We start from the raw sequence: 18,403 nt of genomic DNA on the forward strand, positions 1-18,403 counted from the left end.
CCCTCCCGCCCGGCGCGGCCCCGCCGCCCATTGGGCCCCGGCGGGCGGGAGCGGGAGGGGGAGGAGGGGGGGGGAGGGGGAAGGGGGGGGGGGGCGGAGGCTGCTGAGGGGAACGGGAGGGAGGGGGGGAGAAGGGGGGGGGAAAGGAGGGAGCGCGCGCGCGCCCCGGCCGTTACATAACGCGGCGGGAGGCGGGGCGTGCGCGCGCCCCCGGCGGCCGGCCCGCGCTGCGTGCGCGCGCCCCGCCCCGCCCCTCCCCGCTCCGCTCCGCTCCGCCCGCCGGGCCCGAGCCGTGCGGCGGGCATTGTCCTCCTCAAAATGGCCGCCGGGCCGCCGCGCCCCGTGTGTGTGTGTCCCCCCCCACAGCCCCGTCACAAGCACGCCTCAGGGGAGCCCTCGCCTCCTGCCTCGTGTCCCCCCCTACACACACCGCCCGTGGTTCTTGTGAGGTGGTGGCACGGGGCCCGGCCAGCCCCACTTGTCCCCTCAGGGGCTGCCCTGAGGTGCCCGACGTTCCCGCCGGGGCCACCACAGCTGAGAAACGCAGCTCAAGTGTAATTAAAGCAGTCGTAGTCAAGGCTGACTTCTTAGGCTCCAAACGGCTAAGAGCGTGATGCAGCGTGTCAAAAATCATAGTAAAATACATCAATAAGAGGATATGCTACTGATTGTTTCGAATTCACTCCAAAATGATTCAAGTTCGCTCCAACAGAGCGCAGAGGAGGAGGAAGTTCTCAGCGACTCCAGGGACTTCAAAGCGTTTCCAATCGCGCTGCCTCTAAACGGCTCCCGAGCCTTTTCCTATCAACATCACATCTGCCAGCGCCGTTTGTCAACAGCTTCTTGGCGGCACAGAGTGGAAAGGAGCCACCAAAAAGCAGCCCTGGTGAAGGCCACGGGCACGGAATCCATGGGTGGCTGCTGATTCGCAGCGGTGCCGTGAGGCGCTGTCAGTGCACGTGCTCCGGTCGTGGGGCAGCCGTGGCTGTAGGGTCACACATGCCCTGCTCCTGGAGTGACAAAACCCAGGCCTGCATGTAGCACGCCTCCCGCACTGCTTCGGAGGAGTTACAAGATGGGGTTTGTCCAGAACAAACCACTCAAGTAGTGAAACACCAGCTGAAGAGAAGCTGAACTTCCCAGCAGAGCACGGACTTCACTCTTTTCGCTGGGGATTTTGCTCCCCCTTCTCTGCCTTTTGTCACATTAATTCACAACCTGGTACCTCCCTTTCTGAGCGCTGACACCCGGGGAGGCTTTTATTTTTGTGCTTTGTTTTACTGCAGTTGCTTGGAAATCGAAGAAGAGTAACGCCCGCCGAGAACAGGAAGCTGAACGTTTACCAGAGTCCACAGCTAAGAAAATAACACAGCCACAACCCTACCTGAGGCTGCGAAGCTGGCCTCTGCAGCTGCAGAGCCTCCACAGAACAGGGGTGGAAGCTTTGTAGACGAGGCTCCGACATGCTGTAAAATTCTCTTTTCTTTTGCAAACAGAAAGCAGAAACCTCAGCTAGAATTTCACAGAACCTTAGTTTTAGTATTTTATTCCTTCTCAAGAGTCTTTATGATTCAGTTATGGAAAAAAAAAAAAAATAGAAGCACTGGAAAAGCTTGGTCTGACCCTAGAAGACAACTGAGATGCTGTTTTAAATCGTAACTGCAGCTCAAACCAATGCTCCTTTGAGCAGTACTTTCCAATCATTTTCCTTGATTTATCATCAAAAACTGCCCCAATCAGTCTATTCTGCCCATTTCCCCTGCATTTAATTCCTTGTGGTACTGTTTTTGTATTTATTTAAGATAACTTGGAGGCAAAAAACACCTGAGGCTATAGAAAACAGCACGTTTCTGTAGAAATTCCCCTCATGCAGTTTGAGTCTGCTACAATCTCACTTCATCTTTCATTTCAGCTTTGGAGCGCAATGGGCAATGCCATCTGAACTTCCTGGTGTCCACCGCCGTACTTCTATCCACCACTAAGAAGCAGGATAATATGAGCACAAGGAAATAAAGCATCTTAGAACCCGCTCCATTCTTCTATACTTTGTACACTGCTTTATTAAGCAAGACTCAAATTGTAGCTGGTACTTTACCGAACAAAAGACAAGTGCTATTTCCCAAAGGATTTTAACTTCTATTTATAGAAATGATGCAACATCACAGAGGAGTGGCTGCTGTAAGGAGCCATGTCACAAGACCGATGTTGTTCGATGGGCCTGTTTTTCTTTGCTCTTGCTGCTTCTTCTCCCTCACTCTAAGATGTTTGTGTTGCAGGTCCAGGAGGAGGATTTGGGGAATGGCCTTGGGGCCATGGAAGAAATTGCCCAAGGGCGGAGAGCACCATGAAAGAGCTGAATGCAGGAATGAAGCTAAGTGGGACAAACATTAAGGCCAGCATCACAAAGGGAACAAATTTGCTTAAAAGGAGACATAAAAATAAGCTATATTTTATGAAATATATGGGATTTCTCTACGACTGCATAAGTTATACATGCTCTGAGAAGCTGAAAACTGTTTCTGCTATACCACCATTGGTCTTGCCACCAATTACACAGATTCCCTAATCACAGATCGGGTTTCTACAACCCTTGCATTTATATGGCTTTTCTTCTTTCAGAGCAACAGAGGAAACTCACATTATGCGGGAGATCCAGTTGAGCTAACAATAAACAGAGTGCTAAAAAATGCAAAGATAACTGGCTAGACAGTGGCACTCAGAGCAAGCGGCAGGGGAGAAGCCACACTGGGAACTACAAAGAGCCCAGTCCTGCAGGGTCCAGGCTGCAGCAGAGGGGGGGCAAAGGCAAAGCTTTTTGTCTCTCGCAGCTCCTCCTTCCTAATGTACAGAATTGAAGAGAAGTGAATGGGGAAGCATCACAGTGAGAATTCCATGGAAAATCCACCTGTGGGAACAAAAAAATCCACGTTTCCTAAATATTTCCATGCCTTTGTTTTATTTTTGCACAGCAGTTTTATAAGGAAAAAATACGACCTATCTAGATTTTGCAGAGCACTCAGGCTTAATTCTCCACCCTCTTCTGAAGAGGGCAGGGATGTTTACATTCCCTTCCGCACCAAGACATTAAGATTTTTAAGACATTAAAACAGCTACAAGCACAGGGTATGTGCTACCATACACTAGCAATTGTAGGCCTACAAAGGCAACTCCAGCCTCTTCAAAACCTTACAATTAGTTCAATGCAAGAACAGGAAGCTAACAGTTACCTGAAGTGTAAGAGAACAGAGCTAAAGCTCCCTTCTCAGCCTGACCTCTGAAGGGCTAAGTGGCTTATTCAGGTTTTGCTCTTCGTTAATACTAGTTCAGCATTGGGAATAGAAATAAATATTTTGCCTGCGGCACTGCCTGTTCTGTGCCTTCCTTGTTCCTGATACTGATCTTTCTCTCCTTTTCCCAAGTCATGAATTAGCTTTCAAACATTTTATTTTGCAACTTAGTACTCCCTTCCTCAACAGGCCTTGAGGTTTTTTGCTGTTTCCCTGTCCTCCCAGAAAACAGTTAACAGTTTCTTTTTGCCTTTGCCTTCCTGGGCTGTATCCAGAGCCCGAACTCTAGATTCTTTCTGAGCAATATGAAGTTCCATCCTGACATTCTGGTAGCCAATTCTGATGAATTACACAGACTGGACAGGCACAGAAAGCTTTTAGACAAGGAGTGCAGGCAGGTCTCCCTTCCAGATACACGCAGGCATCCAGCCAACCTTCCAAGGAGGATTAAGAGATTTCAAAGTAAAATTCACATTTCCAGGAGGACTTCCCCAGGAACCAGCCACTTTGTCAGTTCAAGAGCATTAGAAGCTGCAAACAGAACAAGCCACTTGCATTTTTAGTTAGTGAGCAAAGTGGACTGCATCTGCCAAACGGAAAGCAGGAAAGGATCAAAGAGCTACAGCTCCTGGAGCAGTTTTTATTGTCTCTTTGCATAGGACAGGATCCTGGAGCATGAGAGGACACCATCCCACTCCTTGACCATCAACATTTCTTTCTCCATACTGACGGAGAGAAAAATAAGATCAGTGAGACTGATGGGCATTCTCTGGTGTTGTCAGTCCTTGCAATACAGTTGGTAAAGGCTGACCAGCACCTGCCTTGTGGCTTCCCATCCCTGTGGGAAGGGCTGTGGTGCCCCACAGAGTGGTTTGCAGAGACAAGCATTAAGTTTGGAAAAAGCAAGCAAGAGAAACCCACACAACACAGTCACTTGGAAGAACACGGTGATGCTCCAGGCACCCAAGTGTCCCTAGGAAAGCCCCTGGTGGCAAGTTCTGCCATCACAGTTGACATTCCCATGGAGAGAATTCCTTTGCTTCACGACAGGGAAAACAAATAGCAACTCCCATCCTTCTCACAAGGATCTCACTTGGTAGGCAAGCCTCACATTTCCATGAAAGGAGTGAGCCAACTCTGCAGTAGTTTTGCATTTGAGTGCATTGCTACCTTTTACTTGCAACGCCCTAAAAGCAGCGGGCTCTGTATTTTTCTTCAGTGCACTGGCTGATAAGAGAAGCCATTAGAAGTCTCCTCACAATCACAAGAAATGGTGCAGTTACAGAAGCAGCCTCGAAGGAGGACTGAAGAGCTCTTACTGTTGGGTTTTCAGACATTCAGTTCTGATTTGCACCCAAACCCATTTTAGTAATAATTTGGGAGGATATTTTAGACCTAGATATCAGCACTAATGTCCTCCATGGTCTTAAGCATAGAGCAGCACCATCCTGTAAAACAGAATTTGGCTTTGTACAAGTTTCAAACACATCCATAAATTCTCCCCAAATATAGGACTCTCACCTACCATAAAGGACAAACTTTATTAAGATTTGTGCGTCTTAGTTTCTAAAGCAGTTTTCTGAAGATTTAAGTTCTTCTGCCCCGCAACAAGCCATTCCTGGCCGACATGAACAGCCACCACTTCCTGTTTTCAGCAGGATCACTGCAACAGCTCGCTTTTACCAAAGATAACTGCCAGCTTTATTTTTATTGAAAATGACAGATACAGTAGCCAATAAAGTAAAAAAGGGTAATTTAGCGGTAGAGTGTTGCAGCATTTATCTTAGGAGGTCAGTGAATGATTTAAGCAATCTTGAAAAGTGAATTCTTAGTGAGCTTCTTCAAAAGGCATCAGTGAGAGTGATTGGCTTCTTCTGGATCAGACTTCAGCAAGACAGCATCATCAATATTTTCTTATAAAGTGCATCCCTAAACAAGTTTGTTACTTAGAGGAATAGGAAAAAAAATGTGAGGTGCATGCAGGGACAGGAAGGACAGCAGAATGGAAAGAAAAGAGCAGTGTGTGGTTGGGGTTTTTCACACCGAGTTATTAGTGGATGTTGAAGTTCATTTCCATCGGTACTTGAGCTCCCACAATGAGCAGGAAAGTGATTTGGTGGTGTCCAGTTCCTCAGCAGACAAACCCTGCCAGTTCCTAGGAGTACTAACTCCCATCCTGACCCCTGACAGGCCGAGAAGGGAAATAAGAAACACAGCTAGTGACCCTAAGAAGGTGAATAAGGCATGTGTGCACAGCACAATTCCTTCTGACACATGCCGGCACTGCCCCTGACACACTGTGGTCAATCTAACGCCTTGTTACCAGCCTTTCTCTAACCCACAGGCAGGAAGCACACCATTCACTAGCCAGATTTCCCAGAGCTTGCCTGAGAGCTCCTGCACCTCTGCTCCCGAGAACATCCCCTTCAGCAGCCTGCAGCCTCAGCTACCTGCAAGTACCTGAAGCACGCACAGAAAGGACAGAACCCGCTCGTTACAAGGCAGGAACATCAACGAGGCGGACACGAGGACAGCGCCTGCACACCTGAAACAGCGAGAAAATAAAACGCGTCACAGGGGAGGCGAAGCTGGGGGGGAGCGAAGCAGCGGGGCCTCCCCAGGCTCCTCTGCTGAGGGCGGATCCAGCCTCCCCCAGCTCTGGAGAAGCGCCGGAGGCAGCCGAGAGCCAAAACTCCCCTCAGCCCGGCCACCCCCCCCCTCAGCCCGGCCTCTCCTCCCCTCAGCCCGCTCCCGCCCCGCCGGGGCCTTGCGGAGCCTTCGGCGCATCCGGGACGAGCGCCCCCGGCGCCTGCCCCAAGCCCCACGGAGAAGCCGCGGTGGGGGCCGAGGGCAGGAGGGAGCCCGCCGGGTGCCTCGCCCCGAGCGGCGGCGCTGAGGAGAAGCCGCGGCGGAGCCCCCGCGGGCGGCGGCAGGCAGCGGCTCGGGCAGCCGCGGCGGGGCCTCCCGGAGAGCGGGAGGCGAGCGCGGTTGGGAGCATGGAGGAGGTGGACGTGGAGCCGCCGCTGGTGGTGAGGGGACCGGGGGGGACCGGGAGGGGGGTCCCGGGGGTGCCCGGCTCTCCCTGACGCCCCCACCGCCCTCTCCCGCAGGTGGTGCCCGGCGCCGACCCGGCCTCCAGGCAGCTGTGCTTCGAGTGGGGCCCCGCTGAGGTGCTGGTGTGCGAGACGCGGTTCGACCGCGGAGGTGGGTCCCGGGTCCCGGGTCCCGGCTGAGCTCCGGCCCGCTGCGGGTCGGCCCCGGGCCGGCGGCTGAGCCCTGACGGGATCCGGCCTTGCAGGCGGCGGGGATGCGGCGCCCGGCTCCTCCCGCGTCTTCGTGGTGCGCAGGGACCAGGACATCTACATCCAGACCCTGCGCAAGCTCTTCAACGAGTCGCACGGCATCTTCGTGGGCCTGCAGCGCTGCGAGGAGGAGCTGGCCGGCAAGTCGAGGAGAGCGCAGTGAGTGGGCCGCGGGGCTGCAGCCCTGCAAGCGGGAGCTGCTGGCGCTGCCTCGTTTTTAGAGGCAAACACCATGGCTCCTATAAACCCAGACTACTTAGAGCTGCCGTTAATTAACAGTTGTGCGGTCTAAATGGCTGTGCTGGAGTAATTCTGCAAAGCATGGCCCTGAGCCCTCCAGTAGCGGCGCTTTTGTGGGTGTGTAGCCGGTGGTGCGTGGCCTGGCTGGCTCCCACCAGATTCACCCATGTCCTGGAAGCTGCTACTGATGCACAGAAACATGCGAGACTTCAGTGGACTGAGACTCAAGCAGCTCTCTAAACGATGTTTTTTGTGTTTGGCAGATTGGTTCAAGTGAGTAAAAACTACCGCTCGGTCATAAGAGCCTGCATGGAGGACATGCACCGTGCAGCTGGTAAGTTTCTACTTACAGTATTCTTGCAGTATTCTACTGCAATAAAAAGAAACACCATTTACAATTATAAAAACAAAGCTTCGATTGTAAGTTAATAATGTAAAATGGCATGTAGAGATTTCAGAAATTGACTCCATTTCCATCCCGGAGATTTCCAAGTTGCTTTGTAAACCTTGCCTGAGACTCTTGCACTGCATTGCAACAGATTTGGGGAGGGCGTGCAGTCTTTTCATATCATGGCTTGTTGCTTTATAGGAGATAGAGTCAAAATTAATAGATTGCTTCCCCCCAATAAGTGAAAGATTTTACTCTTCCCTTCCATCCTTGTCCTGTAAGCTTACCAGATTTGTACAAGGTTATATAAAGTTATAAAAGGTTAGCTTTGTTGTTTGTGTACATGTTTGGATCAATGCCTGGTGAATTATCAGGTATTGTACTTAAGTCCAGAAAGTGTCATGAAATAAGGTAAATATGTTGCTTTTTAATTTTTCCCTCAGCTGCAACACGGGACCCTGCCCTACACAGCCAGTACAGTACTCAGGTAATCTTCAGGCACATCCATATAGTCACGTGAACACTGCTTAGTACATTCATCAAGACCAACACCGTGACAGTAATTTTGTTCTTTTAGCTGCACCGATGTTGCTTAATTAGCCTTTCTTTTTTACTTTGCTGTTTGTTATGTTAAGTCTCAGGAGTACAAAAACTCTGAGAATAACTCCCGTTCTGTTTTGTATTCCTACTGCTGACAGATTACTGTTGCATTTCAATACAGAACCTGCTTCCATATTTTCTAAGCTGAATATGTGTAGAGAAGTTGTGGCTTATTTCTGTCTTTTAGTTTGTATCTTTGCAATACCAATATGACATTGGTCTTGTCTATAAAAATTGACTGATTGCTATGGACAGCAGATTCCTTTGTGCAGTTAAAAATAATCAGCTGGAACAACTACTAAATCTGAAACATGGTCCTCCTCTTTTCAGGTTTCTATTCTCTCTGCAATGGAGCTGATCTGGAACCTCTGTGAGATCCTGTTTGTTGAAGCAGCTGCAGGTGAGCAGTGAACTATTCTGATGTTAAGATCAAAGAGGGGTTTGTTTGCATGTTTGTTTAAGATGTATGTAGCATCCATAGTGTTATTTTAGCATATTTAGAGATATTTATAACAAGTGTCAATAAACCTTTTAATGCTACTTCTGCCTCAGTAAATTGCCCTCTTTGTATTATGTTGGGATGTTAGATTTGCATTCTACTTTTTCCCTCTCATGGGTAGTGCACTACAATTTAAATTATTTTTGTTTCTTAGTTTATTTTCAGAAAAATAACGAAGAGCAGCAGCAAAAATCTTGCTGCCAATTACTTGACTTTAAAGCATAAACAGATTTTAAAGTATCAAATACGTTGATGCCAACTAACATTTACACATGCTGTGATGCAGTTCTTTTAACTTTAGGGTGCCATTTTAGAAGTCAGTGTATTTACATGAGTATTTCAAAGTAGTAAATAATTTTCTAAGGAAATCAGATTGCTCTAATGTACTTATTCAGTCCCAGAATTCAGAAGAGAGATTCACAAATTATAGATTACTTAATCTGAAGAAAAGGTAAGTGCCTCCTGCTAAATTTCATCCTTGTGTTTGGTTAGTAATGAGATGATACATTAAACAACTCTAAGCATTGATGGGTCTTTTGGCTTTACAGGATTTATGATATGAATTACCTTTTATTTCTTCAAGTAAGTGGTTAGGGTTTTCTGCAAGATTATGCCGCTGTTCTATCTAAAATTTGCCACGTGGAATACCATCAGCAGCTTGGTGCTCCCACAGCCTGGCTATTTAAGGAACTCCATTCCTTTGTAATTTGAGTGTGGCAGATAGAAATCCAATTAGTAAACATCATTTAATGATCATCAAACAATTAAGGCTACAAGTACACAAAGTAACAGTTCAGGAACTAACAGAATGATACCTTCTCTGTGTAAAGCTGGCCCCCTCCTGCTTCGCCTCCTTGACTGGATTCGACTTCATGTCTGCGATGTAGACAGCATGGTCCGTGAGGTTCTGAGCAGTGAAAATCCATCAAAACACAAACTCTTCTGGAATGTGGTGAGTACAGTCATCTGTAGAATTCTTAGAGAATTCATGCCTGTGTGTTTTGCCTTCCTCCTTCCTGCTCAGCAGCGTACTATATCTCAAACTGATACCTGGGACACCGCTGCTGCCTGCCTTTATAGTTTTAAGTTAAAGCCAAGCCATTGTGAAGATCATCCTGCCCTCATTCCTAGCCTGATCCTTTAAATTTCATGAGCCATAGAGGTCATGACGTATGCTGGGTATTTGAATTAGCGGTTCTAAAATTTAAGCATTTTAACTCTACTTAACTTGCCTAAATCACAAGTTAAAATTCCCCCCAGTAATCCATCTGGGTATTTGGTAGCCTTGTGCAGTGTGGTGCTCACAGACTTGTGGTTTCTACAGGTCGATGTCTTCGTACTGCAAGGCCGAATGGATGAAGCACGACACTTGCTCTCAAAGGAAGCTACTGCCAATCCCACATCAATGAGCATGTACAAAATCTTGGATGACTTGATGATGAAGATGCCTGTGCCCAATGTATGTATGTTTTTTTCATGCAGTTCCACTGGGAAAAGAGCTAAGAGGGATGACAGTATTAGTCCAGTCTATTTCATCTCTGCTGTAGCTCCTGTAACATCACAGCCTGTTGACCATTAAAACATTCCAATTTTAAATCTTTACAGTAGTAATATTTGCATGACTTATCCAAGAGACCCAACTGTACAGGCAAAAACCTGTTAGATGACAAAGCAACATAGTCAGAAACAACATTTTTGCAGCAGGGTATGTTATCTAGTTTTCTGAAACAGTTCCTGTTGAGAACTTGCACAGAATATTCTTTGAAGGCCTTACCCACAGAGTTTTCCTCTGTTGCAATGATCTCATGGAGGAAAAAATAGCAGCTGCATCACAGTAATCTTGCACTATTTCTTTTAGGGTCTTTTCCCTTATTTAGATGCACAAATTAAGACACTTCTAATGCAACTGAAGAATAAGTTAAAAATTGATAGTATTCTTGTGTTTACTGTCTTAGCATGAATAATTGTGAGTTCAGCACAAGCACCTCTTGTGATCTGACTTGATATTGCCTTTATTTTATGCATCTTACCTTGGGTTCAGCTTGGCAACACCCAGACGCTGACCGAGTTGGAGCTGAAATGGCAGCACTGGCATGAAGAATGTCAGCGGTATATACGGGATGGAACTTTTGCTTCCAATCCCCATATGGAATCCATCTGCAAGGTATGTTTTGGCTGAAAGGAAAGGAAACTGGACAAGTATTGGGTCATTGTGTACGTTAGGAGCTACAGATAGTCATAAGTAATGTTAAAATGTTGGATGATCTGCTCATTGAATCAGGAGATTCCAGGCCAGCCTTTTTTTACTGTGTTACTTGTTTTGCCACAGTTTTTGCAAGCCTGCACAGATCATTTTCCTATCCCAGGCCATAGGATCTTGAGAAGGATCTTTGTCCTTTGCTGTTTAATTTTGATTAAATTATCAACTTTGCAAAATGGGAGGAGTAGCGCCTCTGAAAACTTAAGATGCAGCTGTGTACAGTACTGAATTTTCAGAATTACTCCTTTGTTTTTCTCCTTTTTATTAGATCCTGGGGGGAGATGAGAATGCCATGCTGGAGAAAAAGGAACTCCTGACTACTTGGTACCACTTTCTGGTTACCCGACTCCTGTATTCGCATCCAACTGTGAAGCCAATGGAACTGCATTTCTATGCACAGGCATGAAATAGAATTACTTCTATATCCTCCACAGTTCTACCCACAGAAGGGTTACCATAGTTAAAGAAAACTTTGGGAGAGTTGACATGGTACAGCAACTACATACCTGTACAACTTTTCACAGAACTTGGAAGTGGACTGGGAGAAAGATACAGTAGGCAAATAATTATTGAAGACTGGGTCACTTTAGCATCTAATGCTACCAGTCTTGCTCCTGCAAATTGCTTTCCCATTTTCCTGATGCCAAAATATAGCTTTTTTTCTGTTAGTGTGCTCAATATCTATGATATACTCTTTCCCATAAAATAACCTACGCTAGGCTACCACATTGAAACAAATGTCTTGCTTCTACCTTGTCAAAACTTCGGTTTATCATGTCTTGTAATTTTATTCCACAGTCTAGTATGGACCTGTTCCTGGGTGAAGAAAACAGCCCTGAGCCTCTAGACACAATTTTAATGGCAGCCTTCGAATTCGAGTTGCACCAAGTGATCAAGGAATGCAGGTTGAGTTCTTAAAGTTTTTGATTCTCTAGTTCTGTAGTATTGCTGCTGTGTACGTTCACTCCAATAGTATTTGGGGTAGAAGGTATGAGTATAGGCCACCTGATCATCCTTTCAAATAATTTAACAGGAATATGTGAAGCGGGTAGCAATTAAAAGTATTCCACTGGGTCTGCAGCAACGCAGCCAGATGTTAGGCTGTAATATAGCTCATGGGTGGTAAAAAATGCCTGTGGAAAACCTGACATTCCTTGACAGCGGTGGGCTTAGCTTTTTCTTTATTTTCCTTGTTTCAAATACAGCATTGCTCTGAGCAACTGGTGGTTTGTGGCTCATCTGACTGACCTACTGGATCACTGTAAACTCCTGCAGTCTCACAATCTCTAGTAAGTATTTATTTGCACTGATTATTCAGACACCCAGAAGAATGACTAAAAGAACATGTGGATTTTGGTTGAAAATGAGCATCTTGGGCATTTGCAAAAGATGTAGAATAGAGGTACTGCATATGCCTCTGAAGTTGTAGGCAGCCCAGATGCTCTAAGAAGCAGAAGCAGTTGCTGACCTGAATTTGACACACTATTCAACAGTACCTCATGCACTGTTAGTTAGTTTGTTTGTTTTTAATATAGTTTTAGCTGAAATATCAAGTGCTTGTGATTATTTGGAACAGTGAGAAATTCATCTAAAAAGAGCTTCCATATCTAAGTTTCCAATAAATTCAAGTTTGAGATTTCTGCTGTCTGAATTCCCTTGGTGTTTCAGTGTCTTAAGGCAGGCATTGCTTCTGCTAAGTGCTGTACAGAGTTGGCAGGTCTCCCCGCTGAGAAAGCTGCCCTGCATGTTGAGGCCTGATGTATGAAATTTACTAAGAAGAAAACATCTCTAAGATAGAGAAAACATGCTGCATAAATGGAAAGTACTTAAGGAATAAAGTCATTAGGCTTTTCTGATGAAGTACAGCAGTAATGCCTGTTTCTTTTGTTTCTTTACTCCCTGCAGTTTTGGTTCAAACATGCGTGAATTCCTTCTACTAGAGTATGCCTCAGGACTCTTCTCCCATCACAGGTAACAATTATTTATTCTACTCTGTCGGAGACTAGACTAACATCAACAAGTAACTGCATACTAATGAACCAAAGAGGCAAAACTTACAGAAGACTGTTAGGATTTCAAAGGTGTCTGTCTCTAAGGGGTCATACAGCACTAACAAAGTTTCCTTTCCTGAATTAAAGATGAAAGCTATCAATTAGAACCCATCAGGTATATTGGCCAGGATAGAATGGTTACTGCCACTGTGGCATTTTTGATACAGAGCACTTCTTAGTTGCAGGTATTCCTAAGTTGTGTATTAGGCAGCTGATAGTTGGTAGAAAGTAAAAACCATTTTAGGTCTGAATACTAAGTTAACCAGAAACAACTGTTAGTAATGCAGGCCCATATTCTACTTGTGGCTTTACTGTTTTGCTTAAGAATTATATGGTTGGAATGCTTGACTTTCTTTTCCCCCCTTTACTTTCAGTCTGTGGCAGCTGGGGGTAGACTACTTTGACCACTGCCGAGAATATGGCAGAGTATACTTGGAGCTTCACATTGAGCGGATCCCCCTTAACACCGAACAGAAGGCCCTCAAAGTGCTGAGAATCTGTGAGCAGAGACACATGCACGAGCAAGGTGATTGATTCTTAAGTTTCATCATTTTATGGTGATACAAGAGAAACTACTGAAGCTGATTCCCTTTTCTCTGATGTTTTCTCCTAAGTTCGTAGCATCTGTAAAATCATGGCCATGAAAGCTCTGCGGAATAATCGCTTGGGCTCTGCCCTGTCTTGGAGCATCAGAGCTAAGGATGCAGCTTTTGCAACGCTAATATCAGATCGGTGAGTAAATTGGAAGCTCTTGGAAGACAGCTGCTGTAGCAGAATGGTCAGAACAGGGAGAAGGCAGCCATCCTGAAAAGATCCTGCTGCAGGCAGGCTGAGGTCATCTTTCCCTCACACCAAGTACCTGCTTCCAGACTAGAAAGTGACATTCCTGGGTACTTCCATCTGCAATACCCTAGCTGTTTTTCTACACCATTTTGCTCCATGAAATCTAGAGATGAAACAGATTGGCTTTATCTAACAGTCCAGTGCTCTTAGGCCTTGCTTTGATAAACATCTCTTTTGGCAATACCTCTACATTCTGCACTGCCCTTTCACTTGCTCCAATAACCTGTTTGACTGACTGTACAGTGAAGCACGGAATGGGCTTAGGTGAAAGATAAATCCCCTTCTGTGCTTTATTCAGCAGGTTATTTTTAACCAGTCTAGTTCACCAGTCAGTGTGAGCCACTTAATACAGCATTTCTTCAAAAAATATCTTAAGCCACTATTAAAACATAAGTAACAGAGTAAAATTTTGTGTCGTTGGTTTTCTGTAAACTTGTCACAGTATCTGACCTTGCAGGGTCGTGACCCATGTCATATTTTACTTATTTAAAATAGGCAGGTACCAATCTCTTTGTGTAGCTGGAGTATAATTTTATAGTTACACTCTGGATAGATGGCCAGGTAATGCTCTATCTTCAACACCGTAAAAAGGGAGTAGTAGGAGATGGGCTTTTTTTTTCTTCCTATCATTTGTTCTTTGAGGAAGCAGGAATCATATTTCCTTCAACAGAAGGTGAAAGAAAACCATCACAGGAAGCAGATGCTGAAAAAAGCAGCATAATGAAGGCTGTGACAAAACAGATAAAAAGCTTTTAGAATTCTATTTGTTCCTGCTTTTTTTTAATAGCAGAAAAACAGAACTTTTGTTACAAACTGGGAAGGTTATTTATGCACCCTCCAGCCTCAGCTTCCTGTGCTCCTTCCTTTACTTACTCCTTTTAAAGAATAGATCTCAACTACTATGAAATCTGGAGGAACAAATACAGTGTCAGTTAAGCGCATGTTACACCGGTTCAACTGGGCACTCCCAGGAAATGCCTCGATGTCTTCCAAAACCCTCATAGGAGGTTGATTAAGATGGAACTCAGTTTTATACTAAAGTTTTCCAAGAAGGGATTGGGAGATACAAAAAGAAAGTGGAAGATGTTCTCCCTTCTAAGCCTTTATTGTGTTTTACTTTCTCCCTAGATTCCTTAAGGACTACTGTGAAAGGGGATGCTTCTCTGACTTAGACCTGATTGATAATTTGGGACCATCCATGCTGCTTAGTGACCGGCTGACATTTCTTGGTGAGAAGGAGTTACGGTTTTCATTCTGTTCTGTTAGTTAGAACACAGCTAACGCCACACAATTATTTGGATTTGTCTCTTCCTCCATCTGCTACATCCTGTTATAGCAATGAGGGGAAAGCAAATAACTGAAGGTAATTTGGGATGCAGCCTGCGTGCTACCAGGAGACTGCATTTCCAATTGCACTCACAGTAGGCATCTGTTCTGCACTGCTTTGAGTAGGATAGACTTGAATTCTGACACTTGTATGCTTCCCCTTTCTTAGTCTTTATCCAGACTCTATTACTACCTGGAGACTTCAAAGTATTAGCAAAAACAAAGTGGATGACTCTGGGGGGGGGGAACCCTTAGAAAAGCAAAACTGGTTTAATTTACTCAGACAGCACGATTTTTTAACTCCGTAAAGTTCTCCACCTTGTCTACACCTTCTATTAGTTCACTGTACCAACTTCAAGCTCACAAGCAAAAGACCTCTGCTGCCCTTCCACTACAGCAGTTGTGCCAAGTAACGGTGGAAGGCCTCCAGCCAGTTTCCTTTCCGTACAACCACTTCCTTCTGGCTGGCACAAGCACAGGCTGTGGTAACCTGCCCATCTGCCTGCAGCTACAGCGTGGCCTTTAAATAACGGACCAAGAAAGGAGATGGAGCTAAAATATACCTTTCTCTGGAGATGTGGCTGTTAGCAGACCCAATTACAGGTGCCAAAATCTAACAGGAATTTGGAACAGCTGTTGGCAATTGGAATGACTGCCTTCACATTACAGTGAGGGTGATCCTCAATTTGATCTAGCTGCATTTCCTTCATTTAAAACCTAAATTAAGCTAAGAAGCTAACTGTGACTTACCAAATCAGAAATCCTCCTGATTTGTCCACTGTCACCAAGTGACCTTTGCATCAGCCCCAAAGAGTTGTAGTTTCATTGTAAAACTGCGTTTACAGGGAAGTGAGCTCCCTTTCTGCATTACGTAAAATCCCTTAAAGGTCTAAAAATGGTCTGTTTGGTTTTCCTTTGGAGGTTTCAGAAACATAAGGTGTGCCTTTGCTAGACAACCTTCACATCGCTGTCTTGAGCTCAAGTGTTAATCAAAGGTGAATCTGAATGGGAATCATTACTTCCTCTATTTTGAGGGTTTAGTTGCTAAAAACAAAGCTGCAGATGAAAGCTCACTTTCATCCTCAGCCAGTTCTTACATACTGGATAGTGGTCAAACTAACTCTTAGCAAAAGCAGAATTTTCCACATTAACAAAGATCTAATTTTCCATTTAAACAGTGAAGCTTTTCAGACCTCCTGATATTTTGAGGTATCAAGAAACATCCATCTTCCCCTGCTTCCCCCTGTTTTTTTGCAGCCACCACCAGTATCTCTAAGCCACTTATGCTGTTACTCACCCTGCAAACACTCAATGTCAGGCAGTATCAGTTAGGTAACAAGGCTGATTCAAACAGTAAATCTTACCAAGAACACTGGCAGGTTTTTGGCTACCTTTTCAGCCAGCCTGGGTTTTAACTTCTCTTCATGCACAAGATTCCCATTCTCCCAAACTCTGCGGCTTTGGAGACTCGTTTCTGTTGGGAGGTAATGCTAGCCAAGGCTTTGTAAGAGCAAACTGATTTCCTAGCACCCCGAAATCCCAGCTTGTGCTGTTCTGACGGACACTGACGCCTTTTACCCTTCACCAACACCCACGTGTAGGGAAGTACCGCGAATTCCACCGGCTATATGGGGAGAAGCGATTCTCTGAAGCTGCCAAGCTGCTGCTGATGTTGATGACGGCTCATATTGCTCCTTGCTCCTTCTGGATGACCCTGCTGACAGATGCCCTTCCCCTGCTGGAGCAGAAAGAGGTGAACATGCTGGTCGAACATGACAGAGACACCCCACAGCCTTTCTTTTCTTCCTGACAATTTATCTCAAAGCAGTGAGTCCCCCCCACTTTCTGCCCCCAAGCTAGGGTTTGCACTTCCCGTGCAAGTGACCTGTTCATGGCAGTTCGAGGATTGAGAAGCTCCCCAAATGTCTTACTGGTGGGAATACAAAGGACCCAGCGTAAGATAATCACTCATTTCCCTGCTCTTAGAAAATAGAAGTAGAATAAATGTATGCTGATGATTTAAGTACACACTGCAGCAAGTTCCTTCTGGTACTTGGCTTGGAGAGTTTTCTAGTGTGCTTCTTTCTGCTCAGCCAAGTTCTTGCTTTAAGATCCATCAAGAAAATGGCAGTTGAGTAATTACAACCCCATGACTGAATAAAGCCCAGAGGCACCCACTCTGACCTCATAACTCGCCCTGCTTTGAACAGGAGGTTGTCTTAGAGACCTCACAAAGTCACTTCCAACTTGAATTTTCCTGTGATCCTGTGAATTACAGGGTCAGAATGGATCTGTGGGAGCGTGAAAGCATTCTACTCCTCTCAGTTGAGTTACCTTCTCAGACTGCACGATGTCCTTCAACGTGATTATTTTCAGTAAATACTTCCATTTCCACAGGTAATATTTTCAGCAGAGCAGACTTATGAATTGATGCAGTGCCTGGAAGACCTGACTGCAGGGAAGCCAGATAAGCAGAAACTCCTGGTACCTCCTGTTTTGAACTAAATAATGGATGAGGGGGGTCATGGGGCAGTCAGGGAAAGCTCTAAATTTCTGTTCCTGGGGGGGGGAGGAAAAGAGGGAGAGCCTCAGTTACTGAGGCTAATGTGTGTTGTTCTGTTTAAAGGCCAGCCAACTGAGGCATCATCAAAAGATATTTAAGTACAGAAATAGTACACAGCACTTCCACTCCTCACTGCTCTACTGATTTGGATTGGACTGTGATGTTTTTCCAAGATAAATAACTGCAAATTACATGGGCAATGAAAAGCTGAGATGTTGCCATTTAACAGCTCAAGCTAAGATACGTTCCAGGCACAGAACAGGGAGCCATTTGCTACACATGCAAAACTCTGTAGCTGCCAGGAAAAAAAAAAAGGCAAAAAAAGGTTTGGTAATTCTGTCTTGCATTGATCTAAAAAGTAAGTGGAGCTTTTACCCATTCTCAGGAGGTCCCAATGACAGTTAAATGTGTTCTCCCACTCTTTATGTCCTGCATCTTTGTTTTCCAAAATCTAGAAAGAGACCCCATCACCAGCTCATTACTGCACGTAGTAGTGTAACCAAAATTCTACTTGCTTTTAGGTCGATGATGTTGAGACCATGAAAGTGGAAATGCTGAGGCTTGCTCTTGCACGAAATCTTGCACGAGTCATTGTCAAAGAAGGCACGTTGGAAGGATCTTGAAGACAGCAAGGGGTGATTTTAACTCTTCCTCTATGGCTTATTGTACATAAACCTGACTGCTTTTTCTAAGAATAAACATCTTGTTTTGCATATTGCTTGATCTGTTCTCATCTTCCATAAACATAACTTTAAAAATTTGTAAATGTAACTTTTAAAAAGGAGCTGCATCAGGACATTTACAGTTGCTTGTTCCAACTCGGTCTGGCAGTCCTTGCCTTGTAAAGTAAACCTCATTACCTTTGTCTTTTCAGTTGCTTTGCCACCAATACCCAGAACTGAAATTGAGCCTACCTTTTAACGCACTGGCATTTTAGCAAACAGCAACTTCTGCCTTTTTGGTTAGTTTGGATGGTCTTCAGATGATGGGTTGAGTTTTAGGATTTCCAGAATCAGCATTAGACTCCACAATCAGTCATTAGTG

The 18,403-nt window shown here is 45.2% G+C and overlaps 1 protein-coding gene across 2 annotated transcripts; it reads left to right on the top strand.

Annotated features, from left to right (window-relative positions):
• The first annotated feature begins 5,990 nt into the window (after positions 1-5,990).
• Positions 5,991-18,072, top strand: NUP85 (nucleoporin 85). 2 transcript variants are annotated; one of them, XM_084492050.1, is made up of 19 exons: positions 5,991-6,316; positions 6,398-6,491; positions 6,586-6,748; positions 7,093-7,163; positions 7,661-7,704; positions 8,148-8,217; positions 9,147-9,268; positions 9,641-9,775; positions 10,358-10,480; positions 10,845-10,976; positions 11,375-11,481; positions 11,782-11,865; positions 12,482-12,547; positions 13,002-13,153; positions 13,242-13,359; positions 14,599-14,699; positions 16,398-16,549; positions 17,194-17,280; positions 17,881-18,072. In XM_084492050.1, the coding sequence occupies exons 1-19, from the start codon at positions 6,284-6,286 to the stop codon at positions 17,980-17,982; spliced, it is 1,956 nt and encodes a 651-aa protein (XP_084348176.1). In that variant the 5' UTR covers positions 5,991-6,283; the 3' UTR covers positions 17,983-18,072. The 2 variants fall into 2 exon arrangements, with proteins under 2 accessions (XP_084348176.1, XP_084348177.1); XM_084492051.1 differs by having other exon boundaries at positions 5,991-6,313.
• The last annotated feature ends 331 nt before the right edge of the window (positions 18,073-18,403 follow it).

This window comes from Aythya ferina, assembly GCF_964211825.1.
Source record: "Aythya ferina genome assembly, chromosome: 18".
Taxonomy (NCBI): Eukaryota; Metazoa; Chordata; class Aves; order Anseriformes; family Anatidae; genus Aythya; species Aythya ferina.

Coding starts and splice junctions, on each gene's coding strand:
- NUP85 (XM_084492050.1), top strand. CDS start 6,284: ATGGAGGAGGTGGACGTGGAGCCGCCGCTGGTG. Junction 9,776..10,357: donor TGAAGATGCCTGTGCCCAAT/GTATGTATGTTT, acceptor CCTTGGGTTCAG/CTTGGCAACACCCAGACGCT. Junction 12,548..13,001: donor GGACTCTTCTCCCATCACAG/GTAACAATTATT, acceptor CTTTACTTTCAG/TCTGTGGCAGCTGGGGGTAG.